This window comes from Myotis yumanensis, unplaced genomic scaffold, assembly GCF_028538775.1.
Source record: "Myotis yumanensis isolate MYYU_CA2020_CCGP unplaced genomic scaffold, mMyoYum1.0.hap1 SCAF_10, whole genome shotgun sequence".
NCBI lineage: Eukaryota > Metazoa > Chordata > Mammalia > Chiroptera > Vespertilionidae > Myotis > Myotis yumanensis.
Genome location: NW_027223761.1, coordinates 3202711 through 3225980, shown reverse-complemented (window position 1 = coordinate 3225980; position 23270 = coordinate 3202711). Strand labels below are relative to the sequence as shown.

At 59.5% G+C, this 23270-nt stretch overlaps 1 protein-coding gene across 2 annotated transcripts; it reads left to right on the top strand.

Moving 5' to 3' along the window:
- The first annotated feature begins 160 nt into the window (after positions 1 to 160).
- On the top strand, positions 161 to 23107 carry INCENP (inner centromere protein). 2 transcript variants are annotated; one of them, XM_070427271.1, is made up of 19 exons: positions 161 to 300; positions 3931 to 4081; positions 4508 to 4621; positions 5506 to 6203; positions 8103 to 8154; positions 8968 to 9022; positions 9849 to 9927; positions 10866 to 10917; positions 11312 to 11429; positions 11498 to 11632; positions 12095 to 12106; positions 15755 to 15864; positions 15936 to 16056; positions 16400 to 16522; positions 17247 to 17410; positions 19102 to 19180; positions 19355 to 19447; positions 21156 to 21306; positions 22647 to 23107. In XM_070427271.1, exons 2-19 carry the CDS (start codon positions 3942 to 3944, stop codon positions 22859 to 22861), a joined length of 2511 nt encoding a protein of 836 aa, XP_070283372.1. In that variant the 5' UTR covers positions 161 to 300; positions 3931 to 3941; the 3' UTR covers positions 22862 to 23107. The 2 variants fall into 2 exon arrangements, with proteins under 2 accessions (XP_070283372.1, XP_070283373.1); XM_070427272.1 differs by lacking the exon at positions 12095 to 12106.
- Positions 23108 to 23270: the final 163 nt, after the last annotated feature.

Here is a 23270-nt window from a genome sequence, read left to right as displayed (position 1 = left end):
CCTTTCCCCGCCTCCTAGTCCCGCAGACTGACAACCCAAGTAACCAATAGGTGACCTGATTGGCGCTTTCTTTTACTCGATTGGCGTAGAGTTTTGCAGCCGCCCCGATAAATTTGCCGGGGATTGGTGGAGCCTTCAGTTTTGAAAATTCTAGATTTCGCCCGCCCAGCGCGGCCCATTGCTTCCCCGGAGCCGTGAGCCTCAGCGTTCGGGAGCTGAGGGTCTGGCGGTCGGGGGCCTCGTCTAGGGAGGTCGCTGGACTTGGATCTGAGTAGCACTTAGGAGACGCGGTTTAACCGAGTGAGTGTGCGCGGGCGGCTATGGGGGAGGGGGGCCGGGGGTCGGGGTGGGGGAGTGTGTGTGTTAGGAGGTGTGTGTTAGGGTCGCTGAAGGAGGAACGCAGGAGGCCAAGAAGGGTAAAGGATTATACATTTATTGTTACATCCGCTAGCAGAAGGGCTGAGACCAAAATGGCACCAGCGGGGCAGAGCAGGGGGAGCGGGGTATTTACGTCCCTTGTAAGGGTCAGTCCAGGACCAGGCGCAGGTGGGGGCCAGTGCAGGCGGCCCACTGGAAGCCAAGGCCGCTCATCTGAGACCTATAATGAGAATAACAGGACAGTCGCCCGGGGTGGCGGTGGGGCGAGAGCCCCAGCCGAGCCGAATGGGGTGCAAGAATGTGCCCGACCGGGTGGCGGTTAGCAATTTGTTACTCGTCCCGCCAACTCCGGAGGGGGAGCGGTGGGGGAGGGGGGCTGCCCCCTTTCGGCCTGGGAATGGACGGGTCACCTCTTTCACGTGGCGAGGTGACCTTCCTTAGCCCTGGGGCCGGAGATGACCCCCACCTCCCACCTAGGTCACAGGTTCTGAGAACATAAGCCCGTCCCCTCCGGGTGCCCAGCACCCAGCTCCGGGTCTGGGAGGCCGCCTGTTGACCTGGACGCGGGGGTAGCGCACAGCGCCCGGGTCGTGGGATGGGATTGTGCCAGACTCCGTTTCTGTACAGTTAGCCTTCGCGCAACACCTCCCTTTCCCGCTGAGCAACATTTTAAACTAGCCCTTTCCGGATGCCAGGGCCGCCCCTTGCCCCTCCCCAGGCAGGTTCGCTGTCAGAAGTTCAGTTCCATCCAGACACCCCGGCCTTGGAGGGGGGCGGTGGGGTGGGTGGGTGGGGGTGCCCCAGGCCCAAACGTGATGCCTGCCTGTCAGAGGTTGAATCCGCGTAGCTGGTGGTTTAAGAGCACAGTTTAAATCCAGGCCCCAGGGTAGCTGAGTTAATTTCTCTTTGCCTCAGTTTCCTCATCTGCACCTGGGAGAGAATTAATTGAGATGATGCCTTGACTAAGGCTCGGTAAATGGGAGCAGCTCCCTAACTTCTTGCACCCTCAAAAAAGAACAGGCATTGCAAAGGAGGGCAGTGGAGCCTCCGGTCTGCTGTGTGGTGTGAGGGCGGTATTGGGGGAGGGGAGGATGAGCTCTCTTCTCTCTCCGTGGCAGGTGGGGTGCTCTGGGTTTGTGCACAGGGTTGACACGGCCGAAGACATTTATGCTGCTCTTCCCAGGAGCCTCCTTCTTGGTGCACTGACCCCCTCCTTTCTCAGGCTCACCTTTGTCCTAACTTGTGGCCCCTTTAAAAGCTGAGCTCTGCCAAACACAAGCTTCCCTGCGGAAGACCTGGGAAGTCTCACTAACTCCGGTGAAGGTCCTCACGAAGATCCTTGAGTAGTACTATTATAACCGTGGTTTTGAAATCTGTACCCAGTGGTTTGCTCGCTTCCCTTTCTTTCACTTGTGACATGTTTCTTTGTCTCCGCATTTTGGCTGCTTCCCTGTGTTTGTTTCTATGTATTAGGCAGAGCTGCGACGTCTCCTGGAGTTGGTAGAGTGTCCTTGTGTAATAGGTTTCCTGTAGGGCCCAGTGGCTCAGCCTCCCTCGTCACCTGAGCTGAGTTCTCTAGCTGAGTCCCTGTGTGGGCTGTGTGCACAGTTTTGTAGTCGAGCCTTGACTGCTGTTGGCCTCACTGGGAGGAGTTGACCTCTAGGCCAGTTGGCTGTGAGGACCAGCTGTGACTACAGTGGGAGAGCTGCTGTGCAGAAACACCCCTATGGAGCAGGACTTGCTTCCGTGGGGCTTTGGTGCTCACTGAGGCTGCCCCTCAAGTGTGATGCTTGTGGATGTGCAGAGTTGTAATCTGCTGTGGTTTGAAGCTGTCCACTGGGTGCACCGGCTCTAGGGCCTCCAGGGAGGCCTGTAGCATCCTCCTATTTGTACCAGGTTTGGAAGTGCCCAGGTGAGGCCCAGCTGTGAAGCAAGGCAGGCAGGTGCCGGTGCCAGATCCTGGGCCCTTTAGTGATAGGTTTGGGGCATGCTGACACCTGCTGCAGCTTGTTTGAAAGATTTTAGCAAAGTCTGAAACTGAGGCAGGACAGGCCTTTCACATGAAAAAGCTACTGCAAACAGCTTGGGTGGGGCTGCAAATTGGATGGGGTGGGGTCTCAGGGAATAACGGGGGTGGAGCAAACAGTGTGCTCCAGGTTGATGGGGACTCAGATATGGCTGCCAGTCAGCCCTGCAATGAGGGTGGTCCCAGCACAGGAACAATGACCCCTGTGAGCACCTCCATCTGGTAGAGAGCTGTCCCAAGTTCCGCCCCCGATGCCAGACAATCCAGATCCTCCCCATATGTGTATGGGTCCCCCAACACCTCCTGGCCCTGGAACTCAAAGGAAGTGAGCCCGAGTAAGTTCGTGCTCGGCCCTTTAAGAGGGACACCTGGGTCTCTGGCAGCTTCTGTGTGTCTCAGCCCCAAACCCCGCTGATTCTTATGGCCCAAAGTTATGGGGACTTATTTTCCCAGCTCTGGGACCCTGGGTGGGGGGTCTGATGTGGGGCTGGGACCCCTTGATCCTCAGGGCGGCCTCCGCAGCCCATGTGGGTGCTGGACCAGCTGGTTCCCCGTCTCTGTCCCTCCTACCAGTCTCAACCTGCTTTCTTCTTCTCTAGTTGTAGGACTTCCATTTAGCCAGCCTTCAGGTGGTTCTGGATGATGAAATTACACCTGTATTTTAGGTGTAATTTTGATATGTTTGTGGGAGGTGGCGAGTGCGGGCGTTTCCCTCCACCACCATCTGGGTTCCCCTCCTGAGCTGCTCGTGTTTAAGAAAACGAGAGAAAACTGGCTTTGCATTCTCCCCTGCCCCGTAATTCTACACGAGGTTTCTTAAAAAGAAGCATTGCTTCTCTGCTCCCCTCCTGCTTCCGTACCCACCTCGGGGGCATCTCAGCTCAAGGAGAGAGGTGGTGGGGCCTCTTGGGGGGAGGGTGGGGAGCGGGAGGAAAGCAGCCTCTGCCCCTCCTTCCCGACCCCCTCGGAGCAGAGCCCCTCCCAGCCGCCCCCTTGAAGAGGCAGTTGGGTTCCATGTTCTTTGGTGTGAGGCCGGGGTCAGCTCGTGAGTGGCTCAGGGTGGCTGTCTAAGCCCTTGCTCAGCCACAGGGAGGAAGGGGAGAACCCACAGGAGAGGAGGAGCGGGGCCGGGTTTGGGCAGGTGAACGGGTCCTGTGGCTGCAGTTTCTCCCTGATCCAGGAAGGCCACTGGCCGTGACTTACACTGTGAGCCCAGAAAAGGCCACTTGTAAGGGGACTTGATACCGGAATTGGGTTGGAAGTGTGGACTCTTGGGGACGTGGTGTGCGGTGCGTGGGCAGAGGGAAGGCGCTTGAAGAGCGTGAGGAGGACGGGTCCTTCTTTTTTGCAAAAAGGAGGCAACTCGGTTGGCGTTTGGAATTCAGCTCTGGTTCAGGCACTTGGTGTCTTGTGGTGACTGGGGGCTCAGGGTTGGGGGCTGGGGGCTTGGCCTGGCAGGCTCTCCCTGGAGAAGGTTCCAGTCTCCAGCCCTGAGCCCTGTGCCTTTTGTCTTTGTTTTTCACCAGACAGAGCCACCATGGGGACGACCGCCCCCGGGCCCGTCCACCTGCTGGAGCTGTGTGACCAGAAGCTCATGGAGTTTGTGTGCAACGTGGACAATAAGCACTTGGTGTGGCTCGAGGAGATCGAGGAGGAGGCCAAGCGCATGTTCACCAGGTGAGGGCCGGGCGGGCGGGCAGGGCAGGAGGCGCCGGGGCTCCTGGCTGCTACACTCGGGGGGGCATCGCCGCCCGTTGCCTGACTGGACAGGCAAGACAGACAGGCTGCCAGGGGTCTCTCCCGCGGGCCCAGGGTTCTGCGGCCCGAGCGAGTGCTGTGGGAAGAGGGAGGAGAGGTGTGGGCTGGGCCTCAGAGGATGGCGCTGCACATGCTCCCTTGGCCACCTTGCTCCCCTGCTGCGTCCGTGGGGGGAGGCCCCAAGTGCTCGGCAGGGGACTTGGCACATGGCCTTGGAGATCTCACTTGGTGCTGGTGACCCCAACTTGACCTGTCACTGCTAGGAAGTGGGTAGGGGCTGGGCTGGGGAGGGCAAGGGGCCAGTGGTCCCAGGCAGCTACAAATGTCACTCCTCTTACCAAACAGAGAATTCAGCAAAGAGCCCGAGCTGATGCCCAAAACGCCTTCTCAGAAGAACCGACGGAAAAAGAAACGGATTTCATATGTTCAGGATGAAAACAGAGACCCCATCCGGAAAAGGTAGGAGGGGCCGGGGGCTGCCACTCTCTGGGTGGGGGTGGACAGCTGGGCAGTCCGAGTCTGGAGGCTTGGTGCCCATAGGCGGGTTTGATTCCCACGTGCGGCCTGGGAGCAGGGGCCTGCAGGAGTGGTGATGTGCGCCATGTGGCCATGTTGAGGGGCGAGTTATCACAGGAAAACAGCATGACCCAAGACCGCGGAGACCAGGGCGTGTGTGTCTGCGTGTGTTGGGGTCGGGGTGTCTGATCCGGGCCTCGGAGGATGGGAAGCGTTTCCAGAGGTGGGGAAAGACAGAATCCAAGTTTCTGGGCGAGAGCCACCAGCTGTGGCCACGGGGCCTGTTGCTCAGCTCCGTGCTCTGCTCATGGTGATGCCCATGGAAATGCCGTGGGCTGCAGGCGACCGGCAAAGGAGGCTGGGCCTTGGGGCAGGAGGTCCCGGGCACATACCCCAGCTCTGCGCCGTAGGAAGCTCTATGTCCCTTTGTTAATTCCCACCTCTCTGAGCCTCGGTTTCCTCAAATCTAAAGTGAGAATGGCCCTGCCTCTCAGCGCCGTGGATTCAGTGATAACGTGAGCAAAGCCTGTGGCAGGGTGCTGGGCGGTGTGAGCACAGTCAGCGAGAGGTCTCTGACTAATCTTCCCAGAGTGCGGGGAGCCTCGGCCTGTCCCCCGTCCCAGGCTGGGAGACGGAGGCTCAGAGAGGGCGGCCCAGCGTCTCCTGGCAACGGGCAGAGCCTGGGTCAGAACCTGTCTTCTGCCTCCCAGCCCTTCACCTATATTCGCCCTGAGCTGGCGGCCGCGGGGAGACTGGTGCCCCCGCTCGAACTTGGGTGCCCCCTGCCCTGCTGGGTCTCTCAGCCTCTGCTCTGCTGGCTTCGGCAGGTTGTCCCGCAGGAAGTCTGCGATCAGCGAGGACAAGGTGGAGCAGCTGGTGGCCGGGGAGAATGGCACCGTCATGCGGCGGGTGACCCGGGCGGCGGCGGCGGCCGCGGCGGCGGCCATCATGGCTTCTGCATCGCCCATCCCCGAATCTCCCACCCCGCTGACCAGGAAGCCCAAGGTCGTGCCCAGGGTGGAGATCGGCGTCAGCGAGCGCCACAGAGCGGAGCAGCACGTCAGCCAGCGCATTTCCACCCGGGCTCCTTCCCCGACTCCATCAGATGAGGAATCTACACCCAAGAAGTCAGAGGCCGGGAGACTGGAGTCGGTCGCCGTGAGCTCTTTGATGGCTACACCCCAGGACCCCAAAGGCCGAGGGGTCAACGCGGGCCGGTCGGCCTCCAAGCTCAGGATTGCACGGACCTCCCCGGGCCCGCAGGACGCACCCGGCTCTCCAGCCTCCCCGTGGCAGGAGCGGGTGCTGGCGCCCATCCTGCCGGATAACTTGTCCACCCCCAAGGGGGCCCTCGTGGGCCGGCGGTCAGTGCGGCGCAGCCTGATCGCCCCGTCCTCCCCGGGTCCCCAGAACTCCCTGGCCCAAAAGTACTCCCTGGTGGACAATACCAGGAGCACCGTCCGAAGGTCAAACAGACTTGCCCAGAATGCCACCAAAGAGCCGGCCGCCTCTGCCCGCATCATCTGTGAGTCAGGGCTCAGCAGTGGGTGGGGTGCAGTGGGGTCCTGGGCCCCCAGCTTCGTTCTGGGGGACTCATAAAATCATCCAGTGAGGAGCTGTCTGTCCAGAGAACTCTGTGGGGATGTCATGTCCCACACCTGCCAGCCACAAACCAGGGGTGTGATTGTGGAACTGGATTTTACTGTGTTACATTTTAATTTAGGTGTACAGAGCCGCACTTCGCGGGTGTTTACTGTGTTGGACAATGCAGATCTCGGCCAAGCCTCTGGTTTGACAAATGAGGAAACTGAGGCCAGGGAGGTGGCCCGCCGGCCCTGTAGTTAATGCATTCTGAGACTGTACCCAGGGCCAGCGGGTCCCGCTCTCCTGCCGGGGCTCAGCTTCACCACGTTTGTGGGCTGTTCCTATGAGGGAAGCGGTTGAGCCTGAAGATACTGAGGTGAAGGGTGTGAATAGTCACGTAGCCGACTCGTCCTCGGCGGACAGCGAGCTGGGTGTGAGGGCCAGTTTGTCCCTTCACCTCCCCCACGACCCTGGCAGGTTCCAGGAGCCTCCGCACCTGTCAGCTGGGGGGTAACAGCATCTGCTGAAAGGGTCGGGGTCCCTCGTTAACCCCGCAGGGCGCCTAGAACAGTGTTTGCCCTGTTTCTATCCTCATTGGCTCCCAGCTCAGAGGGCCATGGTCCCCGTGGGAGCCTCGCAGGAGGACAGGCAGCTCTGAGGCAGGCTGGCTGCGTGGAGGAGGTGGGCCCGCCAGGCGGAGCAAGTGTGGGGAAAGGTATCCCTGGCAGAGGGACCAGCTCGAAGGCGGACCCTGAGGCATGAAATGGCAAGTGACGGGGCCGCTGGGGCTCGGCCCCACTAATGCGGAGGCTGTGGCCCTGGACGGCTGTTGGGAGGTTCCTGGCACTTTACTAAAAATGTCCCAGAGGGAGGGAGGGAGGGAGGGAATGAGGCAGGGAGACGAGGAGGAGGCTGCTACGGGTCCAGCAGAGGAGGAGGGGGAGTTGGATTGATGGAGAGGACGGCCAGGTTTTAAATTGATATGGATTAAAATTATAGTCGACACCTACCTGGCACTTTAAGATTTATAAAACTCAAGGTTATCTCATTTGGTCCCCCCAGTAGCTCTGCTAGCCTGCTAGTATTTTCCCATTTCACAGAGGAGGAAACTGAGGTTTAACGAGGCCACCGAGTCTATCAACTGGCCAGCAGCCACTTGGGGAGGAGGCCTCCTGGAGAGCCAGGGTGGGGCTGAGGCAGGCCGGTGCGGGCACCAGAGAAGGGCTTGCTCTGGGCTACGGGGCTCGGATATTAAACCTGGGGCGCGTGCAGGTGTGTGGTCTGACCCCCGTCTGTGTTTGGGTCTTCAGAGGGGCCAAGGTGGGACCTGCCTAGAGGTTTCCTCGGGCCTGAATCTGATCCTGGCAGGAGGCCCCAGGGGCGGTGGAGCCTGGAGCTCCAGGGAGTGGGCAGGAGAGACTCTAGAACAGTGGTTCTCAACCTGGGCTGCACATTAGAATCACCTGGGAATCTTTTTAAAATCCTGATTTCCGGGCCTCATCCTCCAGAAATTCTGTTTCTTTGTTATGGGGTGAGGCCACAACATTACCAACAAAGAAACAGAATTTCCGGAGGATGAGGCCGAGAAATCAGGATTTTAAAAAGATTCCCAGGTGATTCTAATGTGCAGCCCAGGTTGAGAACCACTGGTCTAGAACCTGTTCCGCTTTTGGATCTGAATCCAGGCCCCCAGCGCCCTGTCATTTGTTTTGCATTTGTGGCAAGAAGAGGGTCAAGAGGGAGAAGGTCCGAGGGCTGGTGCTCTAACCACTGAGCCATCAGCCAGGTGGCACTTGGCTGGTTTCTGAGGTCAGCTTTTGTTCCTTTGTTTTCCCCTCAGGTCACAGTTACCTGGAGAGACTCCTAAATGTTGAGGTGCCCCAAAAAGTCAGGTGAGTTCAGTTCCAGGTTTTGGGGGCCTTCCCAGGTCTGGAAGGACACACCGGGGCCAGGTTGTCCTGGTGCGCTTAGGATTGGAAGCATTTCCGATGTCCGCCCCTTCCCTCCTGGGCACTGCCCGCTGCTGCAGCCCTGGCCCTGCCCCAGTCTGACCAGGAAGTGAGGGGCACGGGGTCAGGTCTTCTTACATTGCCGGTCAGTATCACTTGTCAGCCCTGGCCTGGCCTTAGCCCCTCCAGCCTCATCCTGGGGATGTGGGCTCCATAGGTTGTTAGATCCCAAGGCCTGTGGACGAGCCAGTGCAGCCAGGAGGAGCCACCTGCCAGTCGGGGCGGGAGAAGGGGCTGGGCTGCTCCCTGCTCCGGGATCGCACCCAGCGCTGCTCTGGGCTGGCGCTCCCGTCCTGGGGGCTGCATCCTGCCGGCGCTAACACTAGGCCCACACCTTGCTTTGCAGCAGGGGCCAGTGCCTGGGATGGGACAGGGTGACGGCAGAGCTGCTGGCTTTGCTGGCCCCGTGGTGAGCGGAGAGCAGGCCTCAAAAGAGACGTGGCTGCCCAGGCCCAAGGGGTGGAGGGGGAGCGGGGAGGCAGCTCCCATCCTGAGTCAAGGCCCCGATGGGGGTGGGGCAGGCACATCCAGAGCTGACATCCCTCAGGCAGCAGGTGCTCCAGAGCCCTGCTCCTCCCGTCCTGCCGGGGGCTGTGGGTTTGCGGCCAGACCAGGGTCTCCCCGGGGGTTGGAGGTGGAGCGCCTGCGGGCGATTTGGGCTGGTGGGTCTCACAGTGTCTCCTGCTCTGCTTTCAGCCCCGAGGAGGACCCCAGCAAGGAGGCTGAGCCTGTGGTGGAGGCTGAGCCAGAGGTGAGGCGGGCAGGCCAGGGAGGGGAGGGCTCGAGGGCCTTGGGCGTGTGCTCTGTGCTGTGAGTCCCTAAATCCTATTGTTTTTTTTTCATCTTCGTGTGACTATATTTTTCCCATTGGTTTTCTTTTTTAAGGGTGGAAGGGAAGGGCAGGAAGAGAGAGAAATACCCATATGAGAGAGACACATCGATTGGTTGCCTCCCACATGCATCCTGAATGGGGCTGGGGATTGAACCTGCAACCCAGGATGTGCCCTCGACCGTGAATCAAACCCATGACCCTTCGGTGCGCAGGGCAATGGTCTATCTGCTGAGCCACACTGGACAGGGCTAGAGTCTTATTTAAAATTTTTATTTACTTATTTAAAATGTATTTATTTTTTTGTTAATCTTCACCCAAGGATATTTTTCCATTGATTTTTAGAGAGAGTGGGAGAGACACACAGAGAGAAACGTGGCTCTGAGAGACATACCATGATTGGTTGCCTCCCGCACGCATCCGACCAGGGGCGGGGATCTAGCCTGCAACCGAGGTACCAGCCTTTGACTGGATCAAAACCGATCCCTTCAGTTCGCATGCCGACGCTCAGTCCACCAAGCCAAACCGACTAGGGTTTACTTTGAATTTTAGGGGACGTTGATTAAAGCTGGGGACAGTGAAACAAGGAAGGGCTGGGACAACAGGAGAGGGACAGGCTGGGCTGCGCTGGCTCACTAAGAAGTCAGAGAAAAGGGGGCAGGTTCAGGGAGTTTGCCCGGGATACATTGCCGCTGTCCTGGTTGCAAGCCTCGTGCATACACCCCTAAAGTCTTGGTTCTTCCCTCAGGTCCCCAAGATTGTCACTAGCACGCCCGGCTCGCAGCCTGCGGCCGGTGGCCAGGACACGCCCTCCATGGGGCAGCGAGGTGAGTCTTCCTGACCTGCCCCGTGCACATACCAGCGCCAGGCGGGCCTGGGCCTTGGCCTGCCTTGCTCTCGGGGAGAGGGAAGCCCCATTTTCTGGGCTGATGCTGAAGGTAAATGAGACCCATCCTCCGCCTTTTGGCTGGAGCTGCTGCCAAGTGTCGTGTGAGTGGCCATGGCTGGTTGGTGCAGGAAACGGGGGGCAGGACCTGATTGGGGCGAGGCCTGGAACGCCACTCCAGGGGCAGTGGTCTTGTTCTGTGCTGGGTCTTGTTTTGTCCTTGGCACTGGCTCACTTCCCACCTTTGTGGGTCCCTGTCTACAGGGAACAGGAGTGCCCTAGGCTCTGCCATAGGTGCCTGGGGTCCAGCTCCCGTCTCCCTGGTGGGGAGAGAGAGTGCTGTAGTTGCGGGGTCTTGAACTCGGCTTCCCCAGTGACCCCGGCCGGGTCAGGGACGATGGCCATGCTGGCCCCACAGCTCCCAGGGGCTGCAAGGAGGGGGAGAGCAGGGAGCGGGAGAGCTCTGCGCTTTGTCCTGGCCGTGAAACAACATGTACCCATCCCCTCCCGTGTGGACGCTCATGGGAGCCCTGCCCTCCTGTCACGTGGGCTCCAGCTGAGGGCCAGGAGGAGGGGGTTGGGAAGCTGTCAGTGGCCTGGGAGAGCCTGCACCCTCCACAGGCTTCCGCTGCTGCAGGGCCCCCCAGCTCAGCCCGGGTTTGTCCTGCAGTCCTCACAGGCCCGGCTGGGGGTGAGCGGTCCATGGGCCGGGGATGCTGTGCTGGCTCTGGGTGTCCACAGATCTGCCCAGGCCCGTCGGCGCTAAGGCTGTTGCTTCTGCCCCGGGCCACCCTGGGGTCCGCCACGGCTGTGCCAGTGGGCCCCTTCCCGACCCGCCATGCTGTCCCTGCTCCCTCACTGAAATTGCTGTCTTCACAGAGGCCAAGACCCACCAAACAGACGGCCCCATGGAGCCACCTCAGAGTGTCAGGTTTGTATCGGGGAAGGGGTGTGGGCCACTGTTCCGAGGGGCCCAGAGCGCATGAACCTCGAGTCCTGTTGGGGAGGATGGGCCTGTGGTCAGGGGCTGGTGCTCTGACCCGATGAAGGAGGCAGCTTGATTTTGGGGGAGTCTGGCCTGGGAGGGAGTGTCCAGATCCTAGACCCCATCCTTCTGTGTCCTCCTGGCCATGTGACTTTGGACTGGTCACTTCCCTTTCTCTGCCTGGGCAGTGGAGGGGCGGTCAGGGAGACCCCACCTCTGCCGCCTAGAATCCAATGGGCTGGTCCCGTTTTCTTCATGGGGTGAACTTTCATGGGGTGTGGCGAGGGCTCTGGGGGGTGCCCGGGTCAGCCCCGTGATGCTGCTGCCTCCGTGCCTTTAGGAGGAAGCGCAGCTACAAGCAGGCTGTGAGTGAGCTGGACGAGGAGCAGCAGCTGGACGAGGAGGAGCTGCAGCCCCCCCGGAGCAAGACCCCTTCCCCGCCCTGTCCGGCCAGCAAGGTGAGTGGGCGTCGGCCCGCCCTCAGGGCCTGGGCCTGCCCTGAGTCCTGACGCTGACCCGTCCGCAGGCGGTGCGGCCTCCCCGGACCTTCCTGCACACCGTGCAGAGGAACCAGATGCTCATGACCCCGACGTCCACCTCCCGCTGCAGCGTCATGAAATCCTTCATTAAGCGCAACACTCCTCTGCGCATGGACCCGAAGGTGAGGGAGCCCGTGCCCCGAGCTGAGCTCTGCCAGCGGCGCTGCCTGGCCCCGAGGCTCCTGGCTGGCCCCGAGGCTGCTGGGAGCAGTGCATCTGCGCCCAGGCAGGTGTGACCTGGCACTGGCTCACGGCTGGCTCAGGCCTCTTTGGCCATGGGCTGCCTCGACATCTGGGATTGTCCTGAACTCTTGGGTTCTGTGCTGTGGCCGAGAGGCTTTGCCATCTCAGTATGACCCCTGGGCTGGGAAGTAGCGGAATTGGCCTAGCAGGCCCCCGCCCCCATTCCACATCCCAGAGCCTGGAGGGTTAAGGTGAGGGACACGCTGGTGGGATGCGGGCTGGGTGAGATGAGAGGGTGTGGCCCGAGCAGACGCCCTGGCATAGCCAGGAGCCTGGCCAGCTTCCAGGATGTCCCCTGGCCGGCATTAACTCGGCTTTTCCCTGTCTCCTCTCCTCCACAGTGCAGCTTCGTTGTAAGTAAAACCTCTTCCTGTGCTTAACCTCGCTCCGCCCAGCACTTGCTGCTGTAACCAGCCTTGCACACTGACCGCGCACAGAGGCACTAACACGCGAAGCGGGAGCTGTAAGGGCGGTGGGCGGTGAACCCGGGCGCTGGGGCCCTGCTGGGCGCGGCCGTTCCGGTCAGGCCTACTCCCCGCCTCTGCCTCTGCCTCCTCCCTGCCTCTGCCTCTGCCTGCTGCCAGGAGGAGGTGTGTCAGGGCCTCCCTGAGGCAGAGGAAGCACAGGGTGTGTGACCTGCAGCTGCCACAGGCCACAGCGTGAAGTTCCCCCCAGCTACCTCCCTCCCTCCCGCCCAGCCCTGGGCTTCCTCTCGGGGTCTGAGCTGAGGTTTATTGGGCCACACACCTGAGCTACCACTGGAGGGCAGGGCGGAGCAATGGGTGCTGGAAGGCCAGGCAGGTGACTGAGGGGGGCCGTCAGCAGTGGTCTCTGGAGAGGAGGCCACAGAAGCTGGTCTCTTCTCAGACACCTCAGGGCTGGGCCCAGCCGGGAGCTGGGAGCACAGAGCTGGGATCTGCTGGCCGAATCCTGGCTCCCTGGGCTCCACCTTGCACAGCGGCAGCTGCTTCATTGCCAAGTTCCCACCGAGGACCCAAGGGCCTCGCAGCTGGCCGTGGGCTTGGCAGATGAAGGGCTTCCCAGCAGGTGGACAGGTGGGCCCTGAACTGGCCTCTCCTGCGAGGAGGCTGCTCTCTGGGTGGCCATGGCGAGGGCTTACCTTCCAATATGCCAGCAAGCGGGCTGGGAGCCCTTCGTGCCTGCTTCTCTGCCAGGCCCCTGCCGGGCATCGAGGCCCAGAGCTGGGGACCAGACTCGGACTGTTGACCCCACAGGGACCTGTGCCCCATCCAGACTGCGCGGGGCCCTGCAGGCTCACGGGATGGCCGAGCAGTCTGGGAAATGACCTTTTCCTGCTTTGGGGAGCCAGGCCCCTGCCCAGGGCATCTGGTGGGGGGAGGGCAGTCCTCAGGAGACAGGGTCCTCGCTAGGTCCCAGGGCCTTGGGCTGGTTCCTAATCTCCGGGCGTCAGTGTCCTTGGCCCCGCACAGAGATCGGGTGACCAGAAAGTCGTGTCCAGCAGCCAGCACGGCTTGGCGTGCAGGGTGACTGCTTGTGGAAGCTCTGGAGGCAGGACAGGGACAGTCCAGCCCTCCGTTGGGTGGGGCAGCGCGGAAGCACCTTCTACGATACGAACAGCTGTCTGTGAAACTCACAGTGCGACTCCGAGTCCTCTGGCCTGTGCTGGGGATGGCAGCTCAGTTTTTGGGGCAAAAACCTGTTTTGCTGCAGGCGGGAGCCTGTACACAGGCTCTCAGGGCAGGAAGAGGCGGCGGCACCCGCTTTCGCTTCCCAGGTGCTTTCCCCACAGAGAGCAGGCGGTGCGATGGCGCGAGGACCAGCCTCCTGCTGGTCTGTGGGTCTGGCCCATTGGAGAGAGAGCCAGCCAAAGGCCACCTAATCCCCCCCGGGGGGCCCCCAAACCCGCAGCCTCCTCCAGGGCCTTCCCGCACCCACTCCGCCTCCATGGCTCATTTTTTCTCTTTCTCCGTCTTCAAGAAAAGAAATATTTTTATGTTAAAAATGTACAGTGAAGTTTCTGTTGAAAATTATACGCTGAAACCTATGTTTTGTAAAGGTCCACATGAGCATTTTTAGTATTCCATTTTAATTTGTCTGTTGTGATGTTGACTATTTCATTTTACAGTTTTTCACTGGTTGCTCTAGGCGTTACGTACTTTCACAGTCACTTTATTTTTTTATTTTTAAGTATATTTTTATTTCAGAGAGGAAGGGAAAGGGAGAGAGAGATAGAAATATCAATGATGAGAGAGAATCATTGATTGGCTGTGTCTTACATGCCCCCCCACAGGGGATCGAGCCCACAACCCAGGCATTTACCCTTGACCAGAATCGATCCCAGGACCCTTCAGTCCGCAGGCCGATGCTCTATCCACTGAGCACACTGGCCAGGGCTTTCCCAGTCACTTTGATCTCAGTTCAGTTGCAATTAGAAATCTCACTCTCCCCGCTGTGTGCATTCTCCTCTTACACGCCACAGCCTCATACATCAACTGCCCTGCCAGGCTGTCACCAGTCCTGCTCCCACTGTCACATTGTCAAGAACTTGAGGGAAAACGGTCCATCGTATCTAACCAGAGACTTACCATCCTTACTGTTCTTTAGTTCTTATGTCTCACGCTTCCTTCTGGTATTCCTTTCTGTCGGGAGGACTTTCTTTAGTAATTCTTTGAAAGGGAGTCTGCTGGCAACAAATTCTCAGGGTTTTTGTGTGTGTGTGCTTTTTTTAATCCTCACCCGATGACATTTTTCCATTGATTTTTTAGAGAGAGTGTAAGAGAGGGAAAGACAGAAATATCACTGTGAGAGAAACACGTCGATTGGTTGCCCTCTCCCTGCAAGTGCCCCATCCAGGGCCTGGGCTGTGGAAGAGCCTGCAACCTAAGTATGTGCCCTTGACTGGAATTGAACCCGGGACCCTTTGGTCCACAGGCTGACGCTCTATCCACTGAGCCAAACTGGCGAGGGCTGTCTAGTTTCTTCATTTCTGAAGGATATTGTCACCGAATGCAGATAGTTCTTAGTGACCAGTTCTTTGCTCTCAGCACTTCACCCATGTGGTGCCACTTCCTTCTGGCAGCCATCGTTTCTGATGAGAAGTTTTCAGTCATTCGGATTGTTGCTCCACCTGACCCCCACCCTTAAGTAATGTGTCTTTGTTTGTGGCTGTTTTTGAGAATTTTTCCCTTTGGGTTAAGTTTTCAGCTGTGTGATTATGATGTGGAGAGACATGGCTTTCCTTGGATTTATCCTACTTGGGTTTCGATGACCTCCATGAATCTGTAAATTTATGTCTTTTACCCAATTTGGAGCGTTTCCAAGCCGTTATTTTTCCACACTTTCCCCTGCATTGCACTCTTCCCGTTGTGAATGACGATGGCACAAGCGATAGACCTTTGGTGCCATCTCAAGGTTGCCTCAGGCTTATTAATTTTTCTTCCATATGTTTTCTCTGTTCAGAGTGGATGTATGTTATTAATTTATCTGCATGTTTTACTGACGTCTGTCCTCTCCATCTGCCCTTGGACCCACCCACTGTCTTTACTGCAGGGATTGTACTATTAGTTCTCAAATGTCCATCTTGCTCTTCCTCGGATCTCCTGCTGGCCGAGCTGACCCCTTTCCCGCTGTCTTGAGAATGCTGTGATCACTTGTTACAGCGCACACACAGCGTAAACAGGTTGCAAAGCATAGTCAGATTCCCCGTCTCGTTCTTCCTTCTCCTTCCCAATGCACTTGAACATAGGTATCCTCAGAGCGTACATCCAATTTTGAACCTATTTTTTGTGCTGCCCACAGTTTGGCAGGGCTAAGTCGGGGGCCTTAGGTGTCCTGAGCAGAAAGGCGAAGGAAGGCCTCAGTCTGAGTGGCAATGGAGGGTGTTTGGGGGTGACTCTGCCCTCAGAAGCAGTCTGATGCTGCTGCCCATCTGGAGGCTGTGGGTCCTGAGGGGTTATCCTGGGCCAGCCATGCCCCTGGCCCAGCCCTGGGCCGCCCTCCTCACACCCCCTCCCACCCAGGAGAAGGAGCGGCAGCGCCTGGAGCAGCTGCGGCGGAAGGAGGAGGCAGAGCAGCTCCGCAGGCAGAAGGTGGAGGAGGCCAAGCGGCAGCGGCTGGAGGAGGTGAAGCTGTAAGTGGCCCAGGTCCCGGCCCTGGGCGGCCCAGGCTGCCAGGCTCCCCCTGACGGCCCTGTGCTCACAGGAAGCGGGAGGAGCGCCTGCGCAAGGTGTTGCAGGCCCGGGAGCGGGCGGAGCAGATGAAGGAGGAGAAGAAGAAGCAGATTGAGCAGAAGTTGGCTCAGCTGGATGAGAAGACCGAGAAGGTGCGGGCCCTGGGCTGGTGGGCGGCCAGGTTTCGGTGGGCTGTTCCCTGCTGGGGCCCGAGGGTTAGAACTGGACCCTCATAAGTCAGGGGCTTGACGCCCTGGGCGCCTCTCCTCTGCCTGGAGTTGGTTCTGCGCCCCCCGAGGGCGGAGGTGTAAGCAGCAGCCCTTGGCGAGTGGGTGGCTGGTGCTCTGGGCAGGGCTGGCGCCAGGCGCCCCTCCCCTGGGCTGTGAGGGACAGCGGGTTTGCAGGGGCCTCGGGTGCCTGTCGCAGTTCTGAGACCCGCTCTAGGGTTGAGTGAGGAGGGCTGCTCTCACGGGCTCGTGTGGGTGGGCTCTGCAGGCCAAGGAGGAGCGATTGGCGGAGGAGAAGGCCAAGAAAAAGGCAGCGGCCAAGAAGATGGAGGAGATGGAGGCGCGCAGGAAGCAGGAGGAGGAGGCGCGGAGGCTCAGGAGGCTGCAGCAGGTGCGATGCAGGGGCGGGCGTGAGCATCCGGGGGTGGGGGGCAGATGGGCGCTGCCTGAGCCCCTGAGGGCTGCTGGGCACACCCCACTTGGTTGGCTTAATTCTGGTGGCGCTTGTGGCGTCCAGCTCTGAGGAGGAGTAACAAACACGTTGGAGACGGCACTTTGAGGTTCAGACGCGGACTCTGAGCCAGACTTCCGGTCTCAGCTCTGCCCCTCGTTAGCCGCGTGGCCTCTCGGTGCTCTGGGTCCTTCCGGTGGCGGTGGGATCTGCTCGGTAGGGCTGCTGTGAGGGTGGGATGTTCACCTGTACGAGTGGGGACCTACTTCTTCCTTGGAGCTGTCGATCTTACGACCCTGGGGAACACGAGTCCGTCGGGTTGTGACACTCACGGCTAAGTTTGCCGAGTGTGTGCTCCGTGCCGGGCGCTGTTCTAGGAATGTGAGGTGCAGGTGTTCGTGTTTTTGTCCCCATTTGATCGATGAGGAAACCAAGGCCAGAGGGCTTACAAGGTAGCCCAGTGTCTCAGCGAGTGCGTCCGGCTCCAGGCTGTGCCTTAACTACCGAACCTGCCGCAGAAGCCGTTGCTGCAACATGCCTTTCCGGCTGGTGGCGGTGATTCCGTGATGCCTGGCATGGGGCCACCCTGGCTCAGCCCCTGACCGTCTCTGATGCCTCCAGCCCAGGCCTGGCCTGAGCCCCTGACCTTGTTCTGCGTTCTCAGGAGGAGGAAGAGCGGCGACACCAAGAGCTGCTGCAAAAGAAGAAGAAGGAGGAGGAGGAGGAGCAGGAGCAGGAGCGGCTGCGGAAGGCGGCCGAGGCCAAGAGGCTGGCGGAGCAGCGGGAGCAGGAGCGGCGGAGGGAGCAGGAGCGGCTCCAGGCCGAGAGGTGAGGGAGCCGGAGGGCCAGGCTGGCGGGGGCAGCCCCTGGGGGCCCAGGCGGCGTCCTGCCAGGTGTGTGTGTGTGTGTGTGGACGAGAGACCGAGCGGCCCCCTGGGGCAGCTCCCCCTTCCCTTGGGCTTGGCAAAAGAGGGCCACGCTTCGCTTGGCTCCGCACCCAGAGGTCTGCAGCCCGAATGTGGTGGTGGCTCTGGGAGGGGAAGGTGTGACGGGCGGGCTCGCTTGGGACTCTCCTGTCCTGCCTCCAGCCGGTGTGCTGCCCCCTTGGTTCATTTTGTCCTCAGCTGACAGGGTGGGGTCGGGGTGTGTGTGCATTTGAGCAGGAGTCCTTTGAGGTGTCCTGCAGACCCCACTAACCGTGCCTCCTCTGTGGTGATGAGAACTCAGCCCCCCCCGCCCGCCCCCATCATTTCCGACTGCCCTCCTCGGTATCCATGGCAGCAGAGCCTGGGTCTGGAGCTCTCAGAGGCAGAGGTCTCTGCGCGGGCAGGGCCCACAGCCAGTCCTGCGAGCGGAGTGGGGAGTGGAAGCCGGGGCCTGAGCCGCAGGGGCCTGCTCCCTGTGCTTAAGTTTCTAAGTTACTGATTTTATATGGAAAGAAACGTTGATTTGTTCCACTTATTTATGCCTTCATTGGCTGATTCTTTTTATTTTTTTAGTTTTTGATTTCAGAGAGGAAGGGAGAGGGAGAGAGATAGAAACATGATGAGAATCATCGATCGGCTGCCTCCAGCATGCTCCCTACTAGGGATCAAGCCTGCAACCCAGGCATGTGCCCTCGACCAGAACCGAACCCTTCAGTCCGCAGGCCGGTGCTCTCCACTGAGCCACACTGGCTAGGGCCATTGGTTGATTCTTGTGTGTGCCCTGACCCAGGATCGAACCCGCAACCTTGGTGTAGTGAGATGACCCTCTACCCACTGGAGTGACCCGGCCAGGGCTCCCGGTGCCTCTTGATTGACACCAAGGTGTCCTGGTCCTGTGGCAGAGTCGGAGACAGGGGTCTGGGCGGGACAAACGGTGGGGTGACAGTTGATGTGGCTTTAGGATGGCATGTGTGCCACCCAATGCCAGGGTCTTCATGGAGTGACAGGTGAGGGTCGTAATGGTTGGCAGCGGAGGTGGGTGCTGCGCTCCACGCTCCACACGTGTTTCTTGTCGAAGCCTCGCGTGAAGGCCCTGTGGCGTAGGAACCAGCAGCTCCCCGTCTCAGAGCGGGGCAGGCGCAGAGGGTTAAAGGTCTCGCTCAAGCCACAGCTGTGAGTGGAGGTGGCGCCAAAGCCCAATAACGGCCCAGCCCCGCTTCACGCCAGGCTTGGAGCCCAAGGCCCCCCTGTGGGCCGGACCGTCCGAGGTAGCTCAGGTTTCTCACCTGATTCTCGGGGCGACTGGAGGGAAGGTGCCAGGATCCCCGCTGTGCAGCAGGCAAGACTGCGGCTCAGACCTAATCAGCTGGAAGCAGGGCCAGGTTTGGTGACTCCGAAGCCGCGTGCTCCCTGCCCCCTGTACGTGCGCTTTCCAGTCCCTGGAGCACAGGCGCGGCAGTGGGCTCTTGGCTGCTGTGCCCGTCTGCCATTCCGCCTTCTCGGCCAGTGCCATGGGCCCAGCTTCCCTGGCAGGGATGGGAACCGAGCCAGGGCTCAGCTTCCTGCCCTGACAGGCCCGTGCTTGGTCCTCAGGGAGCAGCAGGAGAGGGAGAAGGCCCTGCGGCTGCAGAGGGAGAGGCTGCAGAGGGAGCTGGAGGAGAAGAAGAAAAAGGTACAGGCAGCCAGCGGGTGGGGCTCGCTCTGGTCTGCGCTGAGCTTTGGGCGGGGAGCCCTGACATGGGGGCTCCGGGGCGGGAACTGCCTTGCTTGGCCGTGTGGAGTGGGCTGGGGGTCGGGCAGAGCACATACATTCGGCCCCTAACCCCTGGCCGGCTGCTGGTCCCAGGAAGAGCAGCAGCGTCTGCAGGAGGAGCAGGAGAAGAAAGCCAGGGAGGCTGCCGCGGCCAGCAAAGGCCTGAACACGACCGTGGACGTGCAGGTGAGCCTGGGCCCCGGGCAGCGAGGAGCCCGGGTTCTGATTCTTCTCTTCCCGGAGCTGGGGGCCTGGTCGGATCTAAGGACCCTAAGAAAGGGCGGCCACAGGGGGCCAGTAGTTCACTCTTCTGGATACGCGTGTTCTTTCTTAATCTTAAAATAGAATTTGTTTTTTTAAGAAGAGAAACTTAAACTTTATATAGGTTGTCCCAAAATTCACGCAAGAAGTAACTTTGATAGAAAACACAGGTTTCTAATTAAAAATTGTAAATTTTTTATGGCTTCATAAAGTATACAGTGTAGGGTTATTTATGGAATAGCACATCAGGTAAATGGCCTCCACGGCTTTGCTGGCACATACGCAAAGCCGTGGTCTTCCTTGGTCTTCATTGTCCCTGCTCCTGGGCCATAATTGGTTCTTGGTAATGCTTATCAGATTGAAGGGATTGAAATCAAAGGGCAACAGATATTAGAATCTGATTCAATAAACCAAGTAAAATTAGGCTTTTATTTTTTTGTTGTTGTTGTTAATGCTCACGCAAAATTCAAATCTTGCGTGAATTTTGGGACACCCTATGAAAGAGTAGAAAGTAAAGGAGCCTGAGATGAAAGCGCTGTGTTTTGACACGTCTAAACATTATGGACAGTCTGAGCGGACACGACTGTACCTCCTGTCCTAGTCCCCGGCTGCGGAGACCGGTGGCTGAAGCGAGCATTGAGACAGGACCGCCAAGGCCAAGGCGCCCGCAGAGTCCGTGTCTGCGGAGCGCTTCCTGGTTCACAGACAGCTCTTCCCGCTGTGCCCTCGGAGGTGGTGGTGGTGGGGGGGGTTAGGGGAGGAGACAGCTCTGGAGCCTCTGTTTGAAGGGCACTGATCCATTCACGAGGGCTCCACCCGCATCACCTGAGCACCCCCCGGAGGCCCCCCTCCTGATCCCATCGTGTGGAGGGAGGGGGGTTTAACAGATTTGGGGGGGACACAAGTACAGTCGGTCCTCGGGTGACGTCGGAGATCCGTTCCTACGGCGACGTAACTTGATTTTCACCATAAGTGGGATCCCACCTTCATAAGCACCTACGTCACTCACATGGAGCACAGACACAGCAGGAATGAAGGGAAACAGTGAAACAATTTAAAAGAAAGATAACAATTCCTGACCTTTACTTGTGGAAAATAAAATAATAAGCATAAAGCACATGTGTACATATGTCGAAATGACAGAACTTTTTTTTTTTTTTTTATAAATAAGTGGGAGGTGGCGACGTAACCATGAAAGGACGAACCCGAGGGCTGCCTGTATTTACTCCAGTGCATGCCACTTGGCAGCTTGATATTTTTTCCTCCATTTTTTAGAATATGTTGTACACCGATGTCGGCACTTGTAAGTCTCTCCTTTTTGACTGTGTACCAGCTGCTGGTACCAGCGCCTGCTGACAGGCACTTCGGTGACTTCCAGTTGGACACTACAAGCAGCATGTTATGAGGGAGGGTTTCAGTGCAGCACAGGAAGTGTCAGGCCACGGGGTTCCCAGGGGTCCCCAGGCTCTGTGCACAGAGACATGCGGACCTGGAGGGACGTCCGCAACTTCCACATGAAACAGGCGGAGGCCGGTTGTGTATGGTGTGACTTTACTCGGCCCGGAGCCTTTTGACTTCTCCTGTGACAGGAGGGGAGGGGGAGGGGCGCTGACGCCCTCGTTTGCTTTTCCAGTCTCCAGCTTGTACCTCCTATCAAATGACGCCGCAGGGGCACAGGGCTCCCCCCAAGATCAATCCGGACAACTACGGGATGGACCTGAACAGCGACGACTCCACCGATGATGAGTCGCATCCCCGCAAGCCCATCCCCTCCTGGGCCAGAGGTGAGCAGGCCCCGAGCTCTGGGTCCTGGTCCTCGCCCTGCCTTCGGGCCCTGGAGGGAGGGGCTGGGCCGGTGCGGTGTTGGGAGGCTGTGGTGCCTGCACCCGCCTGGGGCGCGCTCAGGGAAGAGGGGCCCTGTCCCCTGGGCTCACCCCTGGAGCAGATGCTGACGCCCGTGTTCTCACCAAGGACATGCACGTGGGGCTGGCCCTGGGCACCTGGTGCTGGGTGTTCCGGCTCTAGGCCCTCCTCGCAGGCCTGCCCCTCCTTGTGGGCGATGAGACTTGGGCCTAAGTAAGCAGCGTGGGGTGGATAGAGCCCCGAGAGGTGAAGGGGCTTAGCAGCGCCCTGAGCTCCGGTGGGAGATCCCGCTGGGGAGGCAGGGAAGCCCGCGGGGGGCGGGAGGGCGGGTGGGCACTGGAGCAGGGTTTGACCTTGCGGTTCACGGGCCCCAGTGCTTAAACAGGATGTGGGTGAGTGTGACTGCGGCCTGGGCCGGGTGTGCAGCCTGCGGCAGTGGAGCGGGCGTGCATACAGTGGTGCTCGTGCATACAGTGGTGCTCGTGCATACAGTGGTGCTCGGCAGAGTGCAGGGCTGGGCCGGCAGCTGCAGCAGGCAGCTTGCTCTTGGGACTGCCGCCTCACTTCAGCCCCACAGTAGCCCGGCTCCCTAATGGCCAGCATCGCTCACTTGGGAGCTGTCAGCAGGGGTCCTTGTGGCCAGGGAGCCAGGGGACTAGCAAAGCCACCTGACTAGTTGGCCATCAGCTTAAACTCCTTTTTCTCATCTGTGAAATGGGCATGATAATAGCACCAGCTGAGAAGGGTTATTGAGGAAGAAGTTAGCACACTGAAGGCCTGGTGCAGAGCAAGCTGGCACACCTTCCCCCTGGTCCTCCCTGACGGCCCCCTCTGTCTGCACCCCCACCTCGGGGCCCGAGCGGCTGGCTGCCGAGATAAATAGCTGCGCACAGGAGTCGAGGGCGGACGGCATCATAGGCTTAAGTTCTGAGCTTGGCTCTGCCAGTTACTAGCCGGGTGCCTTTGAGCCCAGCTCACCATTATAAAATGGGGAGAATGAAGGATGGGCTCCAGGAGGGTGTGGGGTAATGAGAGCCCGGCCTCTGTGAGCGCCTGAGGACCAGCGTGCAGACGCGGCCGCTGGACGATGGCAGGAGAGGGTGATGGTGTTTGGTGGGGGCGGGAGGAGCAGGGCTCCGAGGAGCTGGCCTGGCAGCAGGTGGGACCTGCTGGCATGGAGAGGCTGACGGGGCTCAGGGGGGGGGGGGAACAGGGGCACGGGGATCCCCAAGGCAGTGACCCAGCCCTGTGGCCCCTGCAGGTGCCCAGCTCAGCCAGGCCATCCTCCACCAGTACTACCACCCCCCGAACCTGCTGGAGCTCTTTGGCACCATTCGCCAGCTGGACTTGGAGGACATCTTCAAGAAGAGCAAGCCTCGCTACCACAAGCGCACCAGCTCCGCCGTCTGGAACTCGCCGCCCCTGCCGGGCCCCCGGGTCCCCAGCAGCCTGACCTACAGCCTGAAGAAGTTCTGAGGCAGGCCCCTCTGTCTGTCATGTCTCCGTTGGTCTGTGCCCTCCTGCCTTGTGTTCTGTCCCTGAGGGTGGTTCTGTATGTTCTATAAATGTTCTGGTGGCCCCGGCTGTGTGGAGGCTGCACGTGGTGTGAGTCTGTGGAAGTCCCGGGCCAGCCCACGTGGCCCGCCGGCAGCATTCTGTAAATAGGTTGCAATAATTTAGCCTGGACTCTAACAGGTAGATTAATAAAGTTCATTCCTTTAAGTCTGCTGTGGGTTTTGTGAAGACCGGGGGCCTCGGCTGACCCTGGCCCCTGGCTCTGCCACCGTGTGTCATGGGCCACCAGAAGGGCTGGGGCAGGGGGCCAGACATTGTGCCTTGTCCTTGTGCTTCAAGATCACGGTCCCACCTCCAGAGATGAGATGCG